At 35.1% G+C, this 22,176-nt stretch overlaps 1 protein-coding gene across 1 annotated transcript in view; it reads right to left on the bottom strand.

Moving 5' to 3' along the window:
- The window catches only part of PIK3C2G (phosphatidylinositol-4-phosphate 3-kinase catalytic subunit type 2 gamma), a 385,996-nt gene that overhangs the window by 101,784 nt on the left and 262,036 nt on the right, over window positions 1-22,176 (bottom strand). Inside the window, exons 25-26 of the mRNA XM_003816540.5 lie at window positions 8,616-8,772; window positions 504-613 (exon numbers count right to left, since the gene is read on the bottom strand). Coding sequence (XP_003816588.3) covers window positions 504-613; window positions 8,616-8,772 — 267 coding nt within the window. The remainder of the gene's footprint in view (window positions 1-503; window positions 614-8,615; window positions 8,773-22,176) is intronic.

The raw sequence follows: 22,176 nt of genomic DNA, 5'->3' as shown, positions 1-22,176 counted from the left end.
TCATCATATTCTGCCCAGATTCTTACCTTGATATACATCAGTGTTTTGCTGGACTTGTTTAATAAAAAATAGATTAAAAGTAGAAGAGAGTCACAGGTCTTTGACCAAATATCCCAATATTTGTATTGTCTTACATATGAAAGTAGTGAGTACATATCTCATCATAAATCTCTTTTTCCAAATTGTTTTTCTGGACATAGTTCAAGTAGAACAACCAATTTATTTATGTCAGCTCTTGCTCTTTTCAATGACCTCTTATTGAGCAATCTGTTAGATGAAGAGGCTGGTTAGCAAACAATGACATGCTGCAGAAACACTGACTAAGGCCTTCTGCTAGACATTCACATTGCTTCCTTTCTGCTCTTTGGGAAAGGGAACACAAGCTTGTTCTAGAAACAAGAGCTTCATACCAATGACTGGTCAACCTGAAATCATCTCCACTGTGGAACATGTGTCTGCGTACATTCATGCATGCATGCTCACACATTCATAGGTGATCTTACTTGGTAAAATGACTTGTTGCTTCCAGGTCTGTGTCTTGTGGACGAAGATTATTATACACATATTTCAGGTCTTGAATTCCACTTAGCTCAGGCAGTCCTGCATATAGCATCTTAACCACAACAAGAACAAGCAAAGCAAAAAGAAGACAGAATAAATGCAGATACAATCAAGCTTACTTGATTAATTCTACCCAGTGACATCTAGACCCAAGTATGCATGGCAATGTCTTTCAGTTTATATACATGAATGCATATAAGTTCATGCGTTTTTAATCTCTTCTATTAAGTAGTAGAGACAACAGCAATAACAACTATAACAAAAGAACCACTATAATTGGAAAATTCTTGTAGATTAATAATTCAGTTTTATTCTCATCATAAACCAGTGAAATAAGCATGATATTATCCCCATGTGAGAATTTGTGGACCCATCATTTAAAATCTATGTGATTTTCAGAAAGTTCCTTAACCTCTGAGTCTTCATTTTCTCATTTTAGATACAAAATAAGAAAGAGGTTTATACATTATAAAATATTACACAAAAATTATATAATAATATGCATTTTAGAGAAGAAAAGCTTAATCTCCACAAAACTGTAAGTGATATGTCCAGGTCAAATGATGTGCAAACATAGAGTATAAAACTCACTGCTCTGGTTCTTAATCCTATGTTCTTTTATGACTCCATGATTCTCACTATAAGAATACAATTTTCCCTACTTAAATGGTGACTGTATTTACTAAGGCAATAAATAATTAAGGATAAATTGTATAAGGTATTTTCCTGCCAATTATCAGGAAGATATTTTGTTTATATTACAGTGTAGACTGAAGGAATTATAATCTCTTTAGACTACTTTATTTTTAAGAAAATAATAGAACTTTCTAAACTAAATTTGAACTTTGCAAAAAAAAAATGAAGACTGTTATCAGCACTTCTATGACTAAGATGATAAATTATTTGCTGCTCTGGAATAAAGGCCCTCTTACAATAAGAAGTTAAGAATGATACTATCGATCCTTAAAACAAAGGGTAAAGTGAGAATATGGTTTTGGAAGATGGGTGAAATTGTGATTAACTTGCTGAAGTTCAAATGAGAAAAAGAATGGTATAAAAACTATTCTTTTTTCCCACCATCCCCACCCAGGCTGAGGAAGCAGCATGTATAGGAAAGCAATACATACAAAGGAAAGCAAGATGTCTTTAATGTGTCTGCAGAAAGAAACCCAGGCCGGCTTTCTGGAACCGAGTATTACATGGGTGAGCAGCAAGAGATGGGGATGAAAGGCAAGTAGGATAAGACATTCTGGCAACATTAAGGATTTTGTACTCTATCCTAAAGTACAAAAAAACCAAGAAAGCTCTTTAAGTGTTTTAACATGAGAGTAAGAGATTTAATTGTGTCTTCAAAGATCATTGTGGTTACGTATGGAAAATGGACTAAAATGAGGCCCGTTTAGAGGCTAGATTAGGAGACTGGTTAGGAATGAAGATCAGTCATTGGATTTTAAATAAATGTAGGAAGTAGAATTGAGAAAACTGGGAGATAGATTGGACATATTGAGAGGGTCCAAAGCACATGCTATAATACAGATTTGACTGTCATTAGCATATAAATGATAATTGAAACCAAGGAGATGGATGAGGGAGTCCTGGAGAGTTGTCAACTCTCTCTCCTCCTGGATGATCTATTAGCATCTTAAACTCATGACATCTAAATTACAGCAAATTCTCTTCTCACATAAACTTTTCCTTCTTTTTTTTCTGTTTCATTTACACTGCCACCACTGCCCAACTAACAAGAAATTCATATCTTCTTTGATTCTCTCTTTTTCCTGGTTCCTATAATCAATTACTTCATTCTATTAAAAACACTCCTCAGCAGTCTCTTGTATTCATCCCCCTTTTCATTGTAATTATCATTGTCCTAATTCAGCCCCTCATCTTCATTTGCCTAGATATCTTGAATAACTTTTATCTTGTTCTCCAATCCTTATCTCTTTAATTACATAAACTCTGTTATCTGCCTAAGATCCCAGCTAGATAATGGTACTTCTTCATTATAAGCATATAAACTTCTAGTTTGTCAAGTGTCTAGGTACTAAAGTCTAAAATCCTCATTCTGGTCACAAATGTCTTTTATAATCACACTGTAACCTATCACTCCAGCCTCATCTTCTACAGAGATTTCCATCTATAGCACAGACTGGGCACACTTGGTTACCTTCATTTACTACACATCATGCCCATGCTCATTAAACCTCCACACATACATTTTTCTCTCAGCTGGAATTGCCTTTTCTCTCTTTCCTTGTCTACTGAAATTCTTTTTCAAGGCTCAGCTTCCTCCTTGAAGCATCACTGATCCTCTTCATGAGATTTAATGACTGCTTTCTTTGTACAATCATATTTTGGTTCTACTTCTTTCATAGTACTTATTGCTTCCTAGCTTTTACTGTGTTTTGTTCATATGTATGTTTGTCATATTAGATCTTAAGTTCTTTGAGAACAGGAACTGGATTTGTATTTAATGTTGAATTGTGTACATTGCTCAGCACGGCGCTTTGTAAATAGCTAGATTTTAATAAATGTCTGGGATAATGAATGCATGAGTAAAAAAATACATGATTCAGGCTAAGGTAACCAAAACAGCATGGTAGTGGTACAAAAATAGGCACACAGGCCAATGGAACAAAATAGAGAGGCCAGAAATAAGGCCGCACAATTACGATCATCTGATCTTTTACTAAGCTGACAAAAACAAGCAGTGTGGAAAGGACTCCCTATTCAACAAATGCTGTTGGGATAACTGGCTAGCCATATGCAGAAGATTGAAGCTGGACTCCTTCCTTACACCATATATAAAAATCAACTCAAGATGGATTAAAGATTTAAATATAAAACCCAAAGCTATAAAAATCTGGAAGACAACCTAGGCAACACCATCCTTGACATAGGAATGGGCAAAGATTTCATGATGAAGACACCAAAAGCAATCGCAATGAGAGCAAAAATTGGCAGGTGGGATCTAATTAAACTTAAGAGCTTCTGCACAGCAAAAGAAACTATCAACGGAGTAAATGGGCAACCTACAGAACGAGATAAAATATTTGCAAACTATGTATCTGACAAAGGTCTAATACCCAGCGTCTATAAGAAACTTAAACAAATTTACAAGGAAAAACAAAAAAACCCATTAAAAAGTGGGCAAAGGACATGAACAGATACTTCTCAAAAGAAGGCATACATGTGTCCAACAAGCATATGAAAAAAAGCTCAATGTCACTGATTACTAGAGAAATGCAAATCAAAACCACAATGAGATACCATCTCACACCAGTCAGAATGGCTATTACTAAAAAGTCGGAAAATAACAGATGCTGGCAAGGTTGCAGAGAAAAGGGAACACTTACACACTGTTGGTTGGAGTATAAATTAGTTCAACCATTGTGAAAAGCAGTGTGGTGATTCCTCAAAGAGCTAAAAGCAGAACTACCATTGGACACAGCAATCTCATTGTGGGTATATCATTCTACCGTAAAGACACATGAACACAAATGTTCACTGCAGCACTATTTACAATAGCAAAGACATGGAATCAACCTAAATGCCCATCAATGACAGATTGGATTAAGAAAATGTGGCACATATACACCATAGAATACTATGAAGCCTTACAAAAAAATGAGATCATGTCTTTTACTGGAACATGGGTGGAGCTGGAGGCTATTATCCTTAGCAAACTAATGCAGGAACAGAAAACCATACACTGCATATTCTCACTTATAAGAGGGAGCTAAATGGTGAGAACTCATGAACACAAAGACAGAAACAACAGGCACTGGGATCTACTTGAGGGGCGAGGGTAGGAGGAGGGTGAGGAGCAGAAAAGATAACTATTGGGTACTGGGCTTAATACCTGGGTGATGAAATAATCTGTTCATCAAATCCCTGTGACAGAAGTTTACCTATGTAACCAACCTTCACATGTACCCCTGAATCTAAATTAAAAGTTTAAAATAAGAGAGAAAAAAATACTTGATGCTATTAGGCAATGAAAACCTACAATTAGCAAATTTAATGCTGACTAGTAAACTTAACAAAATCAACCATAGGAAGACACATTCCCAATAGCCACTAGAATCTAGATTAGGTTTTATCTTACTAGTTCTGTACTAAGAGGTTTGGAGACTTCTGTGTGCTCATTGAGGCAGATTTCTTCTTTATCACACCATAACTATCCATTTTCTAAGGACAGGCTTCTTCCGTAAGGTCTGAATTGCGTTCCAGTTTCTCTGGATACCCTGAATTCACACCTGCTTGGTTAGAACTCTATCAAACATTTCTCTGGAAAGTGGACCCTATACTTACTCGTTCCCTTGCCAACACCCACACGCATAACCCACACATGTCACACACTAGCTGCCAAGTACAGACTGCTTCATAGCAGATGAACCTATAATAGTTCTCTCCCCACCATGTATCTGACTAAAGGTAACATGTGCCAAGTTTGCCCTTATTAATGTGTTCTATTCCTTGGAGAGGAGACTTTGAGTGTTGACTCTGCAAATCACAGAGTAAGGATGGCCTCTTAGCCGGGTGCACTTAGCTATGTCTCTTCTCTGACCCCTAGCCACACGGTTCTGGTGCCCCCCACTCTAGACTGCATGGGTAATAACTTTAATTGGGGCAATACCAAGGGAAAGGGAAGCTAGAACAGGAAGTGAACAGATACAGGTAATGAATAGACACATCCCTTTTTAAAAGTCAGGAACATTTTTGAAGTCTTTATTTCTGTTCTCTTAAGTCCAAATCTATTTTAACAGTTATGCTCAGAAAAGCAAACACTCTTCCCCATCACATAGAGAAGTTAGGAAGATTTCTGATGGGAAATATCTAATATAATAATGTGTGTGATAAACATTTTAAACTGGGCAAATGGTCTCTGTGTTCTCTGGGAGCCTTCCATAATAGCTGATATTGATTTTTTAATGAGAGAAAAGCTGATGAAACACAGGCTTTTATTTTCGTGAACTCAGCTGGCAACACTCTTGGGTCTCCTACAGATGTTACTTTTAAGCAAGATGGGAATTTCATGGATTACTTTTTTCCCCGCTTTTCTCAGGAGTAAATAAAAAGCAATATGGATATCTGGAGACATGCTGCTCTTTACTAAGGATGAGCCATTAACTCTGTAGTGGACCCACCAAATGTTTGTGGCCCATAATCCTGGGGACTGATCATTTGCACAAGATAGAATTTATGACCCATGTCAAGTATTTCTCAAGTTGTAACTGGGTCATGGTAAGTAGACTGAATTCTTTTTAAAGAATTTAACATAAAAGAGTCGGGTTGAGACAGAATTAATGAATAGATTACGTACATAAGTAGAAAATAGTCTTTCACAAATTTAAACTTGGTTTTATTTTATAAGAAGCTATACCAAAGAAAGTGTGGTCCTGAAACTTTCACTAAATGCTTTGATGATCTACAGTCCCATAAGATAACACAATTGAGAAGAAGAGAGTTGAGAGGTAAATGAACAGAAACTGAGGTAATAACACAGTGCTGTTTTACATGTATTTATTCATTAGTTTAATTGGTCCACATTGCTTCTGATCTCTATTTCAATTTCTGTGAGAGCCTAAATCTAAGATTATATGTTTACTCTCGATTAGTGCCTTCCACTGCCAAATTTTCTTCCTTAGCCTAAAAGAGCTGAATAATTAGAGCATAGAAGTTTTTTTGGATATACTATATTCCAGAAATTTTCAACAAGTGATTAATGATAAATTATTTTAATACTTATGAATAAAATACCACAGTTACTTCTTTTAAATAAAATACCACTATACATTCTCTTTGGTGATTGTTTAACATATCATGACTCTTATGCTGAATGCTTTGTTAAGGTATGTAGAAAAGTTTATTAAACAAGAGAAAAAAAGCCCACTGATAACTTTCTGAAAGAACTGTTCTTTCACATTATTTTAACATGCTCAGTTTTCATCAGCATAATTTTAGTGTCACCTGAGAAACAGCGTAACTTATATTTGTGCTTTTCTGTTTTGGGTTTATTTTTGAAATATCTGGAGCAGGTTAAAGCAATTGTTAAAATTGGGTACTATTCCTCATGTGTAGTTATTTATATCATTATAGGCATTTAGAAATGCTGGATACCTCGGTCTTTTATGTAAATAAATTTTATCTTCCTCATTAACTTGAAAATTTTAAGACTCTGGGTCTCTTATGTTAATGTATCCTTACAATTTCTAGCCTGTGGTAAACACTAAAGAGCTCATGAATTCATGAGCTAGAGCTTGCTAGAGTCCAAGGAGACATAGACTTGATACTACCTGGATATTTATTATTTAAATGGGGTCAGAATCACAGACTTAATCCTTGTAGGGTTTTTTTGTTTGTGTGTTTGTGGTACAGACACATTATAAACCGTAGTCATCTCATACTTGCAAAATGGCCTAATAGAATTGGGAGATAGAATGCAAATTTACCAATAAGAATCCTTGGCTATTACTGAAAAGTAATCTTGAAGATTTCGGAGATGGGTAGAACTTTATATAGCCACTTTACACAAGAAGAAACCAATATCTTTGCATATGAAAGACATGTTTATAATATTTTTAGAGATACTTATCTTTCAAGGCAAAGTGGAGAGAAGTAAGGTGAATATGTTGTTTGAAAGTTAAAACAAGAATCCAAATCAAATCTTCCTTGCAACAAAGTCAACATTTGTTCTGTATTAACCAATGGAACTTTTCTGTGGTGATGGAAGTTTCCTATCTGTGCTGACCAATATGATGCCACTAGCCAATCGTGGCTACTGAGTACTTGAAATGTGATCAGTGAAATTGAAGACTGGAATTTTAAATTTTGTTTAATAAAAATTTAAATATAAACAAACATGTGACTAGAGGATATTACATTGGACAGTGGCCTTATAAATTAACAAGGATCTAGTATAATAACATAAATGAATTGAAGTCTACTAAATGGCAAGTGCTGTGCTAAGTGCTTTATGTTAATGATCTGTTAGGGTTGTTATGAATTTTAAATCAATTAATACACACAAAGCACTTAGCACAATGCCTGGGCCATGCAAAGAATTCACTATTAGGTCATTTATTCATTAACTCTACAAGGTAGATGTTGTTATCTTCATTTAACAGATAAGGAAATAGTCTTTTGGGGGTTAACGTGTCCTGAAGAATGTAGCCAGTGAAATGCCAAACTAGGATTGAAACCCAGAAAGGTCTGCCTGCCATGTTTGTACCCTTAACAACATCTGGTAGAATTATTGTCATCTGGAAGCTCTAAATCAGTTATTTTTCATGGACTCCAAATCCCATGCTGGTAGACCAAATGTATGTTTCCCATGTATAGTTTGCTGCAATCACTAGTGTGTACGTATGTGCCTAGAGGAATCACTATATCCCTCTCCTAGAAGATATTTCTATCAGATTTTTCTTCCCTCATGGTACATATCTGGTCTCCATCTCTTTAAAGTGAACAGTGGAATAAAACCTTAAATTTTCCCCTGTTGGTCACAAGAGAGTGTGCAGGACCATGACTCAGTACACCTAATGCATACCACGAAAAGCTGAGTTGCTAGCAACTCACTTTCCACTTTTGACTCTCAGTTTCTTAATGTGGGAAATTGGCAAGTGATCAAAGGTGGAGTTTGGAATGGAGAGCCAGGGAAAATTCTTGTCTGGTCTACATTATTAGGTTGTCATGATATATAAATGAGATAGTATATATAAGGCATTTTTGAAAGATCCTAATGCCTAGTATGACTGAAGGCATTATGTTTAAAATTACTGTCCTTGAACATTAGTCAAAATATAGTGGGATAACCCTTACATGCATCAATATTGATACGAATAGGAATGTTTGAGACAATAACTATGAACGAACATATTAAATTATTAAGAAATATGTTTATAAGCTGTACAATGGTACTCTTAGTTTGCTCATTCCTTTCTCTTCTGAATAGCTCCTTGGGGAACTCCAAGCCATTAGTAAAAATAGACTACTGAAGCAGAGGCATAAATGAAGCTTATTATTTTTGTTTTTTTTCCCAAGGGACTTACCATTTCTAGCAGGTTCAAGAGCAGTTGGCTGTGCTTTCTGATAATATTATAAGCACGACAGCAAAGTTCCACAAAATCTTGAAAATGCTGTGGGTTTTTCCCACCCTCTGTAATAAAGTAGTCCATCTCTGAAGTAAAAATGAAAGGAGCTCGGTCCCTGTAAACCAAAAACAGTAGCAATCATTCGAAGGAAGAGAAATGGTTTGTCAGGTTAAATCAGCACTTATAACGACTTATTTTCATTTGAATTTTCTTGTTTTTTTTACTCTACTGTAATAGATAAATTTCCTTCATTGTGAGGCAGCTTGAGAAACTGCATAATTGTAGGCTTTGAATAACCATGCTGCAATAGAGAGAAAAGGATAAGATATTTTACAATGTCAACTATATTGTCTGAAATGTTTAATTCTAAATTACATTTGGAGGGGAATATTATTCATTAAAAGTAACATAAAGGCCAATTCATAGTGAAGGTGATATTTATAGAGTCTTTATAAAAAGTACATTTTCTGCTAAATTTTGATATGATTGAACAGATGTGTTTGACCTTATAGCATTAAAAAAAATTTCCTTGTATGATGACCCTTTAGGAAAAAAGTTTCTGGTAAAAGCTAAGAAGCAAGCAGATGTTACCAATTCACTGGCATATGCTTAGTGAAGGAGAAAAAAGGTAGCTATATTTTATTTCACACTGGATCCAGTAAAAACGCTGATCAGAAAGGAAGATATGAGTAGACCATATCATTATGTAAGTAATACTGACCACTGTAGTCTAAGGATGGAAAAATAAGAAAACAAAAGACCAGAGAGAAGATGGTCCCACGTCCCCCACCTTTCTCAGTTTTTTTATCATGTCATTTAAGATATGGATAGGACTGAGATGAAGTATTAGCAATTCTAACAGAGAATAGCAGAGAGAGGATTGGAAACATCCCTGTTGGAGGAATTACCACTCATTGAATAAGAACAGAGTTTTGATACCTTAGGCCAATTTGACACCAATTTGGTGAAAGGTTAGACCAAGTAGCAATTTAAAAAGTCATGGATTATTGAGGGAAACTCTTATTTTTGTTTTAAATAATAAAACATAATTGTTTTCTTTTTGTTGCTATGCTTAGCTATTTTAGTAAAAATACAATGGAGTGAAAAATTTCACTGATCTGACAGTTAATGAGACCTTTCAGTAGTGTGGATATTTATATCAGAAAGCTACAACTTCATCAATTTGTGGCAGGTTTGGGACAGGGGGGTCTAATTGCAGGCAAAATGTTTAAAATAAAACAAACACTCGAGTTTTTTGGCTATGATTATTTTATTTAGAAATTTTATTTTGTAATCCATGCTACCACAATGCCTGGAGGAAAGGCTGGAATACCAGTACCTTCACTTCTGTTTATATTCATTCATTTCTTCAACAAAATTTATTGAGCACATACATACACTGAGGACTATGTCTAAAGTATCAGGTCTAAATTTTAAAATTTTGGTTCAAAATCTTTTTTTATTTGGCCTTCATTGACTTATCCAACCTATATTCTATGAATTATTTTACAAGTTCTTGACTTTAGCCAAGCTGGGAGAAGAGATGTTGAAAACATGAGATATAGCATAGGTTCTAATTCTGGACCTGCTATGTCTCAATCCTTCATCTCTAAACCACCTAACTCTTAGAATTGCTGTGAGGATTAACTTAGGAAATGTACATGTACATAAATGCCTGACACATAGGGAGGGTGGCACATTTGTGAACTGCTCACATTAGAGAGAGGCTTTTGCAGAGGCACAAAGTGTGGGCCTGTTAACCAGGTTTAAAATCATGGCTTCACCACTTAACTATAGTAGTTCTATGACTCTGGGTGACTTATTCTCTCCGTTCTCTAATCTCCTTCTTTGTAAAATGGAGATGAGAGGACTTGACTCTTGTTATGGTTGAGAGAATCAAATGGGTCATAGCATGTGCAAGTGCTTACAATATAGCCTAGCATGCAGTAAGCACTCACCAAATTTTAAATAGTATTGTCTGCAAACAGCCAAGTGTTCTCATAGCTGAACCTTGTTATCACCAAATTTCCTTGTCTCTTCAAAAATCTATCAGTAAAATCTCATCCTTATTCCAAGATTTAATTTACTCTGTTACTCCATGTAACCTCTCTTGCTGCATAAACCCGTAAGTGGATCTTTGAATTTGATAGCATTTTTTTTATTATACTTTAAGTTTTAGGGTACATGTGCACAACATGCAGGTTTGTTACATATATATACATGTGCCATGTTGGTGTGCTGCACCCATTAACTTGTCATTTAACATTAGGTATATCTCCTAATGCTATCCCTACCCCCTTCCCCCACCCCACAGCAGGCCCTGGTGTGTGATGTTCCCCTTCCTGTGTCCATGTGATCTCACTGTTCAATTCCCACCTGTGAGTGAGAACATGCGGTGTTTGGTTTTTTGTCCTTGCGATAGTTGATAGCATTTTTTATATATTGCTCACTCACTCATCACTATTGCCAACATTTTGTAGAGTTTTAGCAATATCATAGATTTTCATAATCAGAAAAATATCTTAATTTTATATGTAACAGTTTTCTAATAGTTTTTCCACCCTACTCTCTATGCTGTGTTTACTATATCAAGTAGAACTTCGGAAATAATTTTAGAAGAGTATTAATTTTTACAACTTCCTGAAACTTTTTCTCCTAATATGATGAATATACTTTTCTCTTTTCAATAAGGAGAATTATGATGGATCAAATTAATTTCTCTTGGAAGGTTTCTGTAGTTATGCTCAAGTTCATGAGATAACACATTTCTTTTGTCCATAGTCACCACTATTAGAAATCAGATGCAGAAACACCATAACAGAAAGTTAAATACACAAAAGAAACATATAAAAATTAAATAAAATATAAAGTAATATTAAAGAAACAAATTTTAGTTGTGCTTAAACATTATCATGGTCTAAATTTTCAGTAGATCCAACAAAATAAAATTCTGTATCTTTTCTATATGATTTTCATGGCTCACTTCTGAGCAATTTTTTTAAATCTCAGAATTACCCTAAACTTGTCTATAAATGAAAAGAAACTTCACATGTGAAACAAAATCCCATCTATTCTTGTAAGATGTAGAAATTTCAGTTAGGATAAAATTTATCAGTCCACTGAAATGTAAACCTATTCCTACGTTATAGAATTAATGTGTTGGAGTTTATCTCTGAAATTTAAGCATTACTTATAAATCTGAGGTATAAATTGGTTGTGACAAAAGGGAATATTCTAAATTTGATCTCTCATGGTCTATACTGTGATTATATTTTGAATTATATATTGAAAATCTTATTTATAGCTATATAAATAAACTATAGATATTTCTTGCTGTGACAATCCTAGCTTTTTTTTTCTAGATTAGTGGTTTTACCTTTGCTTACCAAAGTCCCACCTGTTCTTGCTTCTGTACCTTGTACTCATATTGTAACTACTGGTTTTTTTTTTTCATCTCTCTCTTTCTCACCTGATGTTCTAAAACTGATTTAGATATCAGGACCAAAAATCTTGTCTTATTAGTCTTCTCCAATTAACCCAAACCTTGTCAGAATCAGAAGCCTTTTTTTTTTTTAATCCAAATGACCCGTATGATTTTCAAGAGCAGAGGAAGTAGTCCACCTTCCTTTTATATAGTCTTAACATCAGAAACAATATTTTGATGTTATTCTCTTACATGCGATGAATGCAACAATAAATAAACATAGCCCATATAGTGAAGAGCTTGTAACAATTTGACATTTATTTGGGAAGGCCATAAGTACAAACATATTTGTAACAATTCTGTCATTTTTGTTATCAAAATTAATATTTTCATTAACTTATGACCATTTTTCCCTGAAGTTATTATTAGTTTTAAATGCAGAGAGTGATTATTTTACAGATTTCCAATAGGGGTGAGAAGTGAGTTGGTGGTTTAAAAATGTATATATACTTAGAAATGTAAGAACACTTATATTATGGATAATAATTATTAAGCAAACAAATAAATTCACTTGATGTAAGAAATAGCAAGAGGCTGGGCATGGTGGCTCACACCTGTAATCCCAGCACTTTGGGAGGCTGAGCGGGGTGGATTATCGGAGGCCAGGAGCTTGAGGCCAGTCTGAGCAACATGGTGAAACCCTATCTCTACAAAAAATACAAAAGTTATCCAGGCACAGTGGCACACACCTGTAATCCCAGCTACTCGGGAGGCTGAGGCATAAAAATTGTTTGAACCTGGAGGGGGAGGTTGCAGTGAGCCAAGATTGTGCCACTGCACTCCAGCCTGGGAGACAGAGCAAGGCTCTGTCTCAGAAAAAAAAAAAAAAAAGAAATAGCAGGACAATTAATAGTTTGCTGTTTATTACTTTCACATGTTTTCCTTCTAGCCATACTGTATATATAATCTCCTTGTATAGTCATTAGAATACCAAGATCATTATCATTAAGCATTTGCAGATCACCACTGAACTGAAGATATGTAGAGTTTTAGGGTATATTTCTTTCTGTTAGGTGAATTGAATCTAATCAGGGAGATATACACTGTAGTTATTTATCGACAAATACTGGGCTTCTATAATAGATTTGTGCAAGGCTTGTGAGGTGAAAGATTTTTAAAAATCAATGTTCTAAAAGCAATATAAATTTATTAAATAAGAACAATAGTGTTTTGAAAAGATTACTCCACTAACAATACAGAGAAGGGTTTGGAGCAGGAAGGGTATACATGAGCAGATCAGACAAGAGACTTTTGCAAAACATTTTGACCAGATATGATAGTAGCTTAGATTAGAGTTGTGGCATACAGATAACAGAGAAGTGGGAAGACTTAAAGCATATTTCAGAGAAAAAAAAAATCAATAGGATTTCATGATAATTAGAATGAGAGGGAGAAGAGGTGCCAAGAAGAACTTTAACTTTTTCCCTTGTGTAGCAGGAAGACTGCAGTGCAACATTTGGAGGTAGCTCAGCTGTGAGCTTAAGTTATATTTGAGGTGGCTTTGAGACATACAAATGCAGATTAAAATGAGGGTACTCATTTCTGGACCATGGAGAAAAGATTTAGGTTGGAGGTAAAATTTTATGAGTGAAACTTCTGATTCTGGGAAGATGAAGTAGGCATATTTTTCCGTGTTCCTCCCACTGAGTATATTAAGAACTCTGGAAATTATATACAAAGCAAACATAAGGTGACTCTGACAGGCATAAAGAAGACAGACTACCTAGGGATGTCAGGACTCAAGTAACAACATGGAGGTGAGTTTTCTGGGTTTTCTTTTTTGCCTCATATATTCTAGGCATGAAATACATGCTGCTAAAGCAGGCAATCCAAAAAGCCCCAAAGAAAAGCCTGCTTTAAAGGGGCAGCTGAAAAAAAAAAAAAAAACCAGCAAACTTTTAGATTGTAACCACTCTACTCCAGTTAAATATCAGGGAAGACACTGTGACACCACTTCTCCCCTACACCAGCCAAGGGCAAGGTAGGCAGCCAAGACTCCCACTCCTACCAGACTGTGATGTGGCACTTCAATCCCCCACAGGGTACTGTCAGAGACAGTTCAGTAAGAAAATTGGTATTGGTGGCAGAATACACATAGGCTAATGGACCAGAATAAATAATATAGAAACAGACCCACACAAATACATGCCCAACTGATTTTGTACAAAGTTGTAAAAGTAATTCAGTGAAGACAGGTTAGCCTTTTGAACCGATGATACTGGAACAATTAGACACCCATATGTAAAAATATAAACCTTGACCCAAACCTCATACCTAATACAAAAATTAACTTACAATGGTTCACAGACTTAAATATAAAATGTAAAGTTATACAACTTTTGGGGAAAAAAAGGAGAAAATCTTTGATATTTAGGGCTATGCAAAGAATTTTAAAATTTCAACATGTCTGTCTTGTGAAAAATAATAAGGAGATGAAAAGACAAACTATAGACTAGAAGGTAATATTTGCCAACCACATAGCCAGCAAAGTGCCAGTATCTGGAGTGTCTATTTTAAAAATTCTCAAAATTTAACCATAAAAATCAAACAATATAATTAGAAAATGAGCAAAAGAGATAAAGAGATGTTTCATAGAAGATGACTTGCAGATTGTAAATAAACATATAAAAAGATGTTCAACATTATTAACCACTAGGAAAATGCAACTTAAACCCACAATGAGATGTCACTACCCACCTATCAAAATGGCTAGATAAAAAATAATAAAACAATACCAAACGCTGGCAAAGATGTGGAGAAACTGGATTACTCACACATTGCTGGTGAAAATGTAAAGTGATATAGTCACTCTGGAAAATCACTTGGCATTTTCTTAAAAACAACAACAACATACAACTACCATACAACCCAGCAATTATACTTTTGGACATTTACCTCAGAGAAATACATGTTCACAGAGACTTACAAATGAATTGTTTGCAATAGCTTTATTCTTAATAGCCAGAAAATGCAAACAACTAAGATGTCCTTCAATGGGTGAATGGTTAAACAATACATGGTACATACATATTAAGAAATGTTATTTGTCAATAAAATAACATAATTTTGAAAACACAACAGCTTGAATTAATCTTCAGAGAATTATTTTGTGTGAAAAGAGCCAATCAATAAAAATTGCATACTGCATGGTTCTATTTATATAACATACTTGAAATGACAAAAACATAAGAATTGAGAACAGATTAGTGGTTGTCAGGGGAAAAGAATGAAGTGGGGAAGAAGGTGAGAGGGAAGTGAATGTGGCTACAAAAGGGCAACCTGAAGAATCCTGGAGGATGAAATTGTTCTGTATTTTGAATGTATTGATATCAGTATCCTGGTTGCAGGAACTGTACTGTAATTCTGTAAGATGTTACCATTGGAGGAAACTAGTAAAGGATTTATGGAACCTCTTTGTATTATTTATTACAACTGCACGTGAATCTTCAATTATCTCAAAATAAAAAGTATTATTTAAAATATTTTTTTATTGTGAGTTATCTGGATATAGATATTGATAGAAACCTTGACATAGATAATATATATAGATGATAACAGTTTGATGGAAACTGTAGAGTGAGATGAGAAAAGCACTAAGACAAATCTTGGGAAATCAATCTTTTGGTAACTTGGTAGAAGGAAATAATTTTGAATTAGATATCAAGAAAGGGAGAAAAACTAGAGGGTGATGATACATTACATAAGGCATGTGAAGAAGATACTTTGAGGAAGGAATAGTTAACATTGTTGAAATTTGCAGGTAAATCAAATAAAATGATGAATAAGTATTTTTAGGTCTAGTATCCCAAAGGTGTATTATTCCATTCTCACACTGCTATAAAGAAATACCTGAGACTGGGAAATTTATGGAGAAAAGAGGTTTAATTGACTCACAGTTCCACAAGCTGTACAGGAGGCATGGATGGGGAGGCCTCAAGAAACTACAATCATGGCATAAGGTGAGGGGAAGCAGGCACCATCTTCACGTGGTGGAGCAGGTGAGGGGGAAGTGCTACACATTTTTAAACAACCAGTTCTCATGAGAATTCACTGCCTATCACAAGAACAGCAAGGGTTAAATCCACCCCCATGACCTAATCACCTCTCTCCAGGTCCCTCCCGTAACAGTGGGGATTACAATTCAACGTGAGATTTGGGTGGGCACGCAGAGCCAAGCCATATCAGGTCATTGTTGATCTTATCAAGTAATGAAGAATAAAACCAGATCATGTGGTTATGGATTGAACAAGAGGTAAGGAATGGAGATCAAGAGTTTATAGACAACTCCTCCAGGAAATTTGTGAAGGCGAGCAAAATGGCATGAAGCCTGGAGATTTTGAGGCAAGGTTATTTAAACTTTGGAGAGACAAGCTTATTTAAAAATATTATTTGAGAGGGAAAGGATAAATATTCAAGGAAAATGAATTATTGATAGTATAATGTTCATCAGAAGGTAGGAGGAGAATGGCTTCAAAGCACAGATGGAAGGACTGACTTTAGAAGGGAAAAACAGGTCTTCTATTATAAGAGAAAGGAAGAAGAGTGTGTGAGATTTTTATTGGGTAGAAACGTAGACTCTGTTCTGATGATTTTATTTTTCTCAAGAAAGTAAGTATGGTCATCTGCTTAAAGCAGGGAGTTGGTAGGAGTGATCTGAGGTTTATGCTTGAGAGGTTAGGGTGCCAATTGTTGTAGAGAGTGAAATAGTGGGATGGCCACAGACATGTACCATTGCTGGGACATGAGGGTGCCTCATTTTAAACTAGTGACATGTTTGCTCTGGCATGTGGTCTTAGAGCCCTTGGCTGCTGTGCATAGAACAGAGACAACAGATGGGTGGGTTGTGGCACTTGGTTATCTTCTGCTTCCACATTTCTGTTCATAATATGTTCTGCTCTAGGCTGTCTTTCCCCCACCTTTCCCACAAATTCAAGTCCAATCCTTTCTTTAAAATCCTGTTCATATTGCACTTCCTCTTGAAATCTTTCCAATAGCACCAGCCCTCACAGTGGAAATGGCCATATTTTAAAGCACAATATTAAAGAAATGGACAAGGATGCTAATTGTAATAAATGAACTCCGAAATAGCTGAGGAGCTGTATCCTTAAAATTATCAGCCTCTTATTTATTGAATTATTCTTTAAACAAATACATACATACTCAAAAAATGAATGATGTTTGATTTTCAAGTGTTACCTACATAAGCTATTTAAAAACAAAATAATTCACAGAGGCAGTTTCCTCAAATGTGAATTATGCATCTAGATAATACCACTGGGTTGCTTCCCAACAGTTCAGGGTGGTCTTTGGACATACTAATCTCAATAGGATAGACTCTGGTAGGCTCTGAAATTAGAATAAAATATCATAAATGTTTAACTTACATGAGCTTAACTGTACGTATTAGATTTTTTTTAAAAAAGTAAGAAAAACTTAAAACAGAGTAAGCAATTCTGCCTGCCTTTTCACTCAAAGAGAAAATGCCCAATGATGAGAAAGTGATCCTGATACTTTCACACTTGGACTTAGTTTTTGCATGCCTCTTGCAGTGCAACCACCTTTCATGACATTTAATTGTAGTTTTTAAAGGTATGAATTTAATATACATCAGGGTCATAAATGCAAGATGCTAACTAAAGAAACAGTCATCTATCCCAATGCTGGAAAAAGCACAGGCTGTGTTGGGATTATCGAGAAATGGGAATATCACGGCATCTTCCAAAGATTCTACCATCTACTTACTACCTACAACTTTGAACAAATTTTAACAACTAAGACTTCTCTCTGTCTCAGTTCTTCATTTGTGAAATAGAGAAAATAACAGTATCTACCTCAAAGAGTTTCTGTAAGAATTAATGCAGCTAGTGCATAGCAAGTACATATGAGACTTTAAAGGGTATTTTTGACCATTTCCTTTATAATCTGATCTTCTTCACTTGATGATGCAGCACCATGCTACAGGGCACTTGATTGTGCCAGGCCAGTGACAAGCTGCACCAAATCCAGAGCAACTTGAGAAGAGCTACATGTTTGATATTCATGATAGAGGCAGGGGATATGGAGATATGGAAAGTGGAATGAAAAGATAGAACTCTTATCAATAATTCGTGATAGTAGAATTAGTCTGCTGGACTCTGTGAACATAGATATTTCTTCCTCTTATAGTTTAGTTTATCCAGTATTTTATTTGAGCAACTGATAAAGTCAGTAAATAAAAGTATGCAAGCTTAAATCCCATACTGAAAGACTTGAGTGTTTGAATAATACATTTGTACCCCAAACTAAAACTTAGTGGGACTTAGTAATAAGGCACATTTTGTTTTTATTATTAACATTATTTGTATTAATTCTTTGAATTTCAACTATTTTTATTCCTAGGAAATATAATAATAACATTAATGTATATTGTTTAAAGATTTCTAAAAGTTGTAGACTCCCATAATAGTGAATGGGAATAGAAATAATGACTACAAAGCACATTGGGGAATGTTTAAGCTTATACTGTTCTTGATATCACAAATGACCTACATTTCAGAGAGCACATTTTGCTGTTCAGCAGAAAGAATACAAGTCTCTTGTCTAATATCCATGAGTTAATTGAGAAGGCAAATTTGGAATCTCCATTGGATAGGATAGAACATTAGATAATTAAGCAACACAGAAAACCTCACATGTACAATATGATGAGAACATGAGAGTGCATGTACTATTATAGAAAGAACATTTAACACCCTGTGAGATCTCCAAGCTCTCTGCAATTATTAACTAAGGACAGCCTTAGTTAGTCTTTTAAGTGTAAAACAATTTTTTGTCCTGGTTCAGTCTCTTGTAAATGTAATGTATGTCCTAAATTAGACCCCTGGAAGTCCCTGATCATCAATAGATTAATAACTTTAGTTACTAACTCTGCTTCCTCTCAGGCTCAAATACAGCATCTCTCTTATTTGCTAAGGGTGATTAAAACAACTATTTCTTCAAAATTATCAAGTCTCCTTTCCTAAGTATAATATATTGTGTCTGAATTCATAGTAGATCAGAATTTCATGAGACAAAAAGAGGCTGATTAGATCCTTCAACTGCCCACTTTTTTTTTTCTTTGAAGTTGAGTTTAGAGGAAAGAGCACTTTGAGGAAAGAGCTCTGAGGAAAGAGCACAGCTATGTTTCGCATGGAATTCCAGTTTCTATTTGAAACAGAAGTAGTCTAGTCTGGATATGAGGAAAACATTAACAATGCTATAACTCTTGGGTGAAATTGAATTTTAAATACACATTAGTTTCTAAAATCAGGTTGAAGGTGAAAATCAAGAACAGCCTAAGTTAGCTGTAAAAACATTTAAACAACCCATAAAGTTACCATGTGCATAATCAAAATGTATGTATGAGGAATTGAATGTGCATATTATCTCTTAATAAATTGAACCCCATAGTTGTTTCCCCCAGCAACAGAAGCGGGGCACTATTTCTTTAGTTGGATACTACATAAAGTTCTTATACTAAGCTTATGTTTAGGAGACAATTGTATTATTTTACAAATTTAGTCTAAAACTGAATTTAGAGTCAACGCTATGAGATCCTTATATTGGCAAGCACATTGTACCTTAGACCAGCTGAGGAATCAGCGTTCATGCCTTCCATCTTGTGCTTGCTTTGTTCACAATGGGGCATTGGCTTACTGAGTGTGAGAGGGCAGAATCCTTACACCATGTAAGTGGATCCTTCCTTTGTTCTTTTATTTCATCTCTCTCACAAACATTTTTCCCTTCTCAGTCATCCTTTACTCTTTTCATCTGAAAACCCACAAAGTCTCTCTTTGGAGAAAATTTATTTGTCTTATCAGAGAAACTGTTTTTACTTATAATCAGGGGTTGATATAAGGGAGCTATTCAAAAGAAATCATGCAATAAAACAGTAGAACGATGAGGTAAAGTCAAAGAGGGAGAAGTAATAGTGAGAAGATGAGATCGATAAAACAAACTTTGTTTCTTAAAATGGTCCGTGTGAGTAAGTGAGAGCGCTTTGTAACATCCAAAGCACTATTTAAATGTGAGGTGTAGTTTGCCTAGGAATGGCTTTGTGACTGGCAGAAGACTTCATCCTCACATGAAGAGTAACCATCAGGTTAAAAAACAAAACAAAACCAAAACAAACAAACAACAAACAAAAACCCTTGGTAAATTTCCAGCTAGGGTTACAGAATATAGCACGTTCTTAATAAATTTATATTTAGAAAAATCGTACCCTCTCAGGTTCTCGGGTCAAGGAAAGTAAATGTGATGACATTTTGGAATGATCCTACAATCAACTGAAATTGAACCTCTGCTCTACGCTTGGTGCTTAGGCTACAAAGATATCCTTAAAACACTCACAGTTGGAGAGATATTGGAAAGTATGTTTCCTTTCTAGAAAACTCAGATGATACAAAGGCCTGCTGTGAGTAAAAAGAAACCACCATGTTTCTGAGGAAGCAATTGTGAATAACAGACCAATGAGAATCACCTAATTTCAAAGAAAACTAAGGTAGTAATTAAAGCATGCAGGAGATTATTATTACCTATCATTTGGATCACTGTGAATATTGTACTGAAGGAGAATGATTGGAGTAAGACACAATTACTCCTTTAATCTGTTAAGGGAGTTTTTTTGTTAAAAGATAGTTTTAAATTGGGAAGATTTAGAATATAAATACTGTAATACTCAAATTAGAAATTAAATTAACTTTTAAAAAATCAGTGGTAATTAACTATTGAAAATAATATCAAAATTATTATAAACACAGGGAATTTTTGTGAATAGTATTGGGATGAAAATGCTGAGATTAATTATAGTAGGTAATTTGTTGTCTATTGGGATGAAACTTATAGAGTGTTTAAATAACGTTGTGATAAGACTGATATATGATATTTTGATCATCTGGGTGTAAATATTTCAATAGGAAAAGAACAGAGGTTGATTTTTATTTTGCTGAGTTCTGGAATCATTTTCTATGTCTTTAAAGTGGATTTATGTCCTGTTATGCAGTGATGAATATTTAATAGCTGGCTTACTTTGTTTCCTTAGGAAAAAAGCTCTGATTTGTGGCATTTGCCAATTTTATGTGGTGTAAATAGTCCCATTATGGCTGATTTTAGGGTATCAATGTGATGTCATTAAATACAGAATTGAGAAGAAGTACACACAATTGGCTCTTGCAAGACAGTATGGGCCAGGTTCAGCATACCTCTGCTTGTATCTGAAATTGTATTAGAAGTTAGGGATGACTTGATGAAATACCTCCCAATCTAAACCTGACAAAAAGTGTGATCCAGTCTGTCAGTCAACAAGCCTCAAACTCAGAGAACTAAAAGGACTAATAGTTCAATTTATGAACTTCAATATACAGATTTTTTTTTTTTTTTTGAGATGCGGTTTCGCTCTTGTTGCCCAGGTTGGAGTAACAGTGGTGCAATCTTGGTTCACTGCAAACTCTGCCTCCCGGGTTCAAGCGATTCTCCTGCCTCAGCCTCTCGAGTAGCTGTGATTACAGTTGCCAGCCACTATGCCCAGCTAATTTTTTGTATTTTTAGTAGGGACGGGGTTTTATCATGTTGGCCCAGCTGGTCTCAAACTTCTGACCTCAGGTGATCCACCTGCCTTGGCCTCCCAAAGTGCTGGGATTATAGGCATGAGCCATCAGGTCTGGCCCAATATACAGATTTTTTAAAAATAGCAAAAATAAACTTAGATAATTTTAAATAAAAGAAAAAACAATTACCCAGAGATGTAACTAATTTCTCATCACTTCATTTGGAACACTTACATTAATTGCAACAAACTTTTACAAAGCCCTCACTTAGTGCTGGACACTCTTCTAAGAAGTTTACTGATATCCATTCATTTAATCTTCAAAAAAAATCTGTTTTTTAAACAAGAAAACTGAGGCACAGGCCGGGTGGGTGGCTCATGCCTATAATCCTAGCACTTTGGGAGGCCAAGGCAGGTGGATCACCTGAGATCAGGAGTTTGAGACCAGCCTGGCCAACATGGCAAAATCCTAT

Source organism: Pan paniscus, chromosome 10, assembly GCF_029289425.2.
Source record: "Pan paniscus chromosome 10, NHGRI_mPanPan1-v2.0_pri, whole genome shotgun sequence".
NCBI lineage: Eukaryota > Metazoa > Chordata > Mammalia > Primates > Hominidae > Pan > Pan paniscus.
Note: the sequence above shows the minus strand (reverse complement) of the source record. Positions and strands in the feature narration are given on the sequence as shown.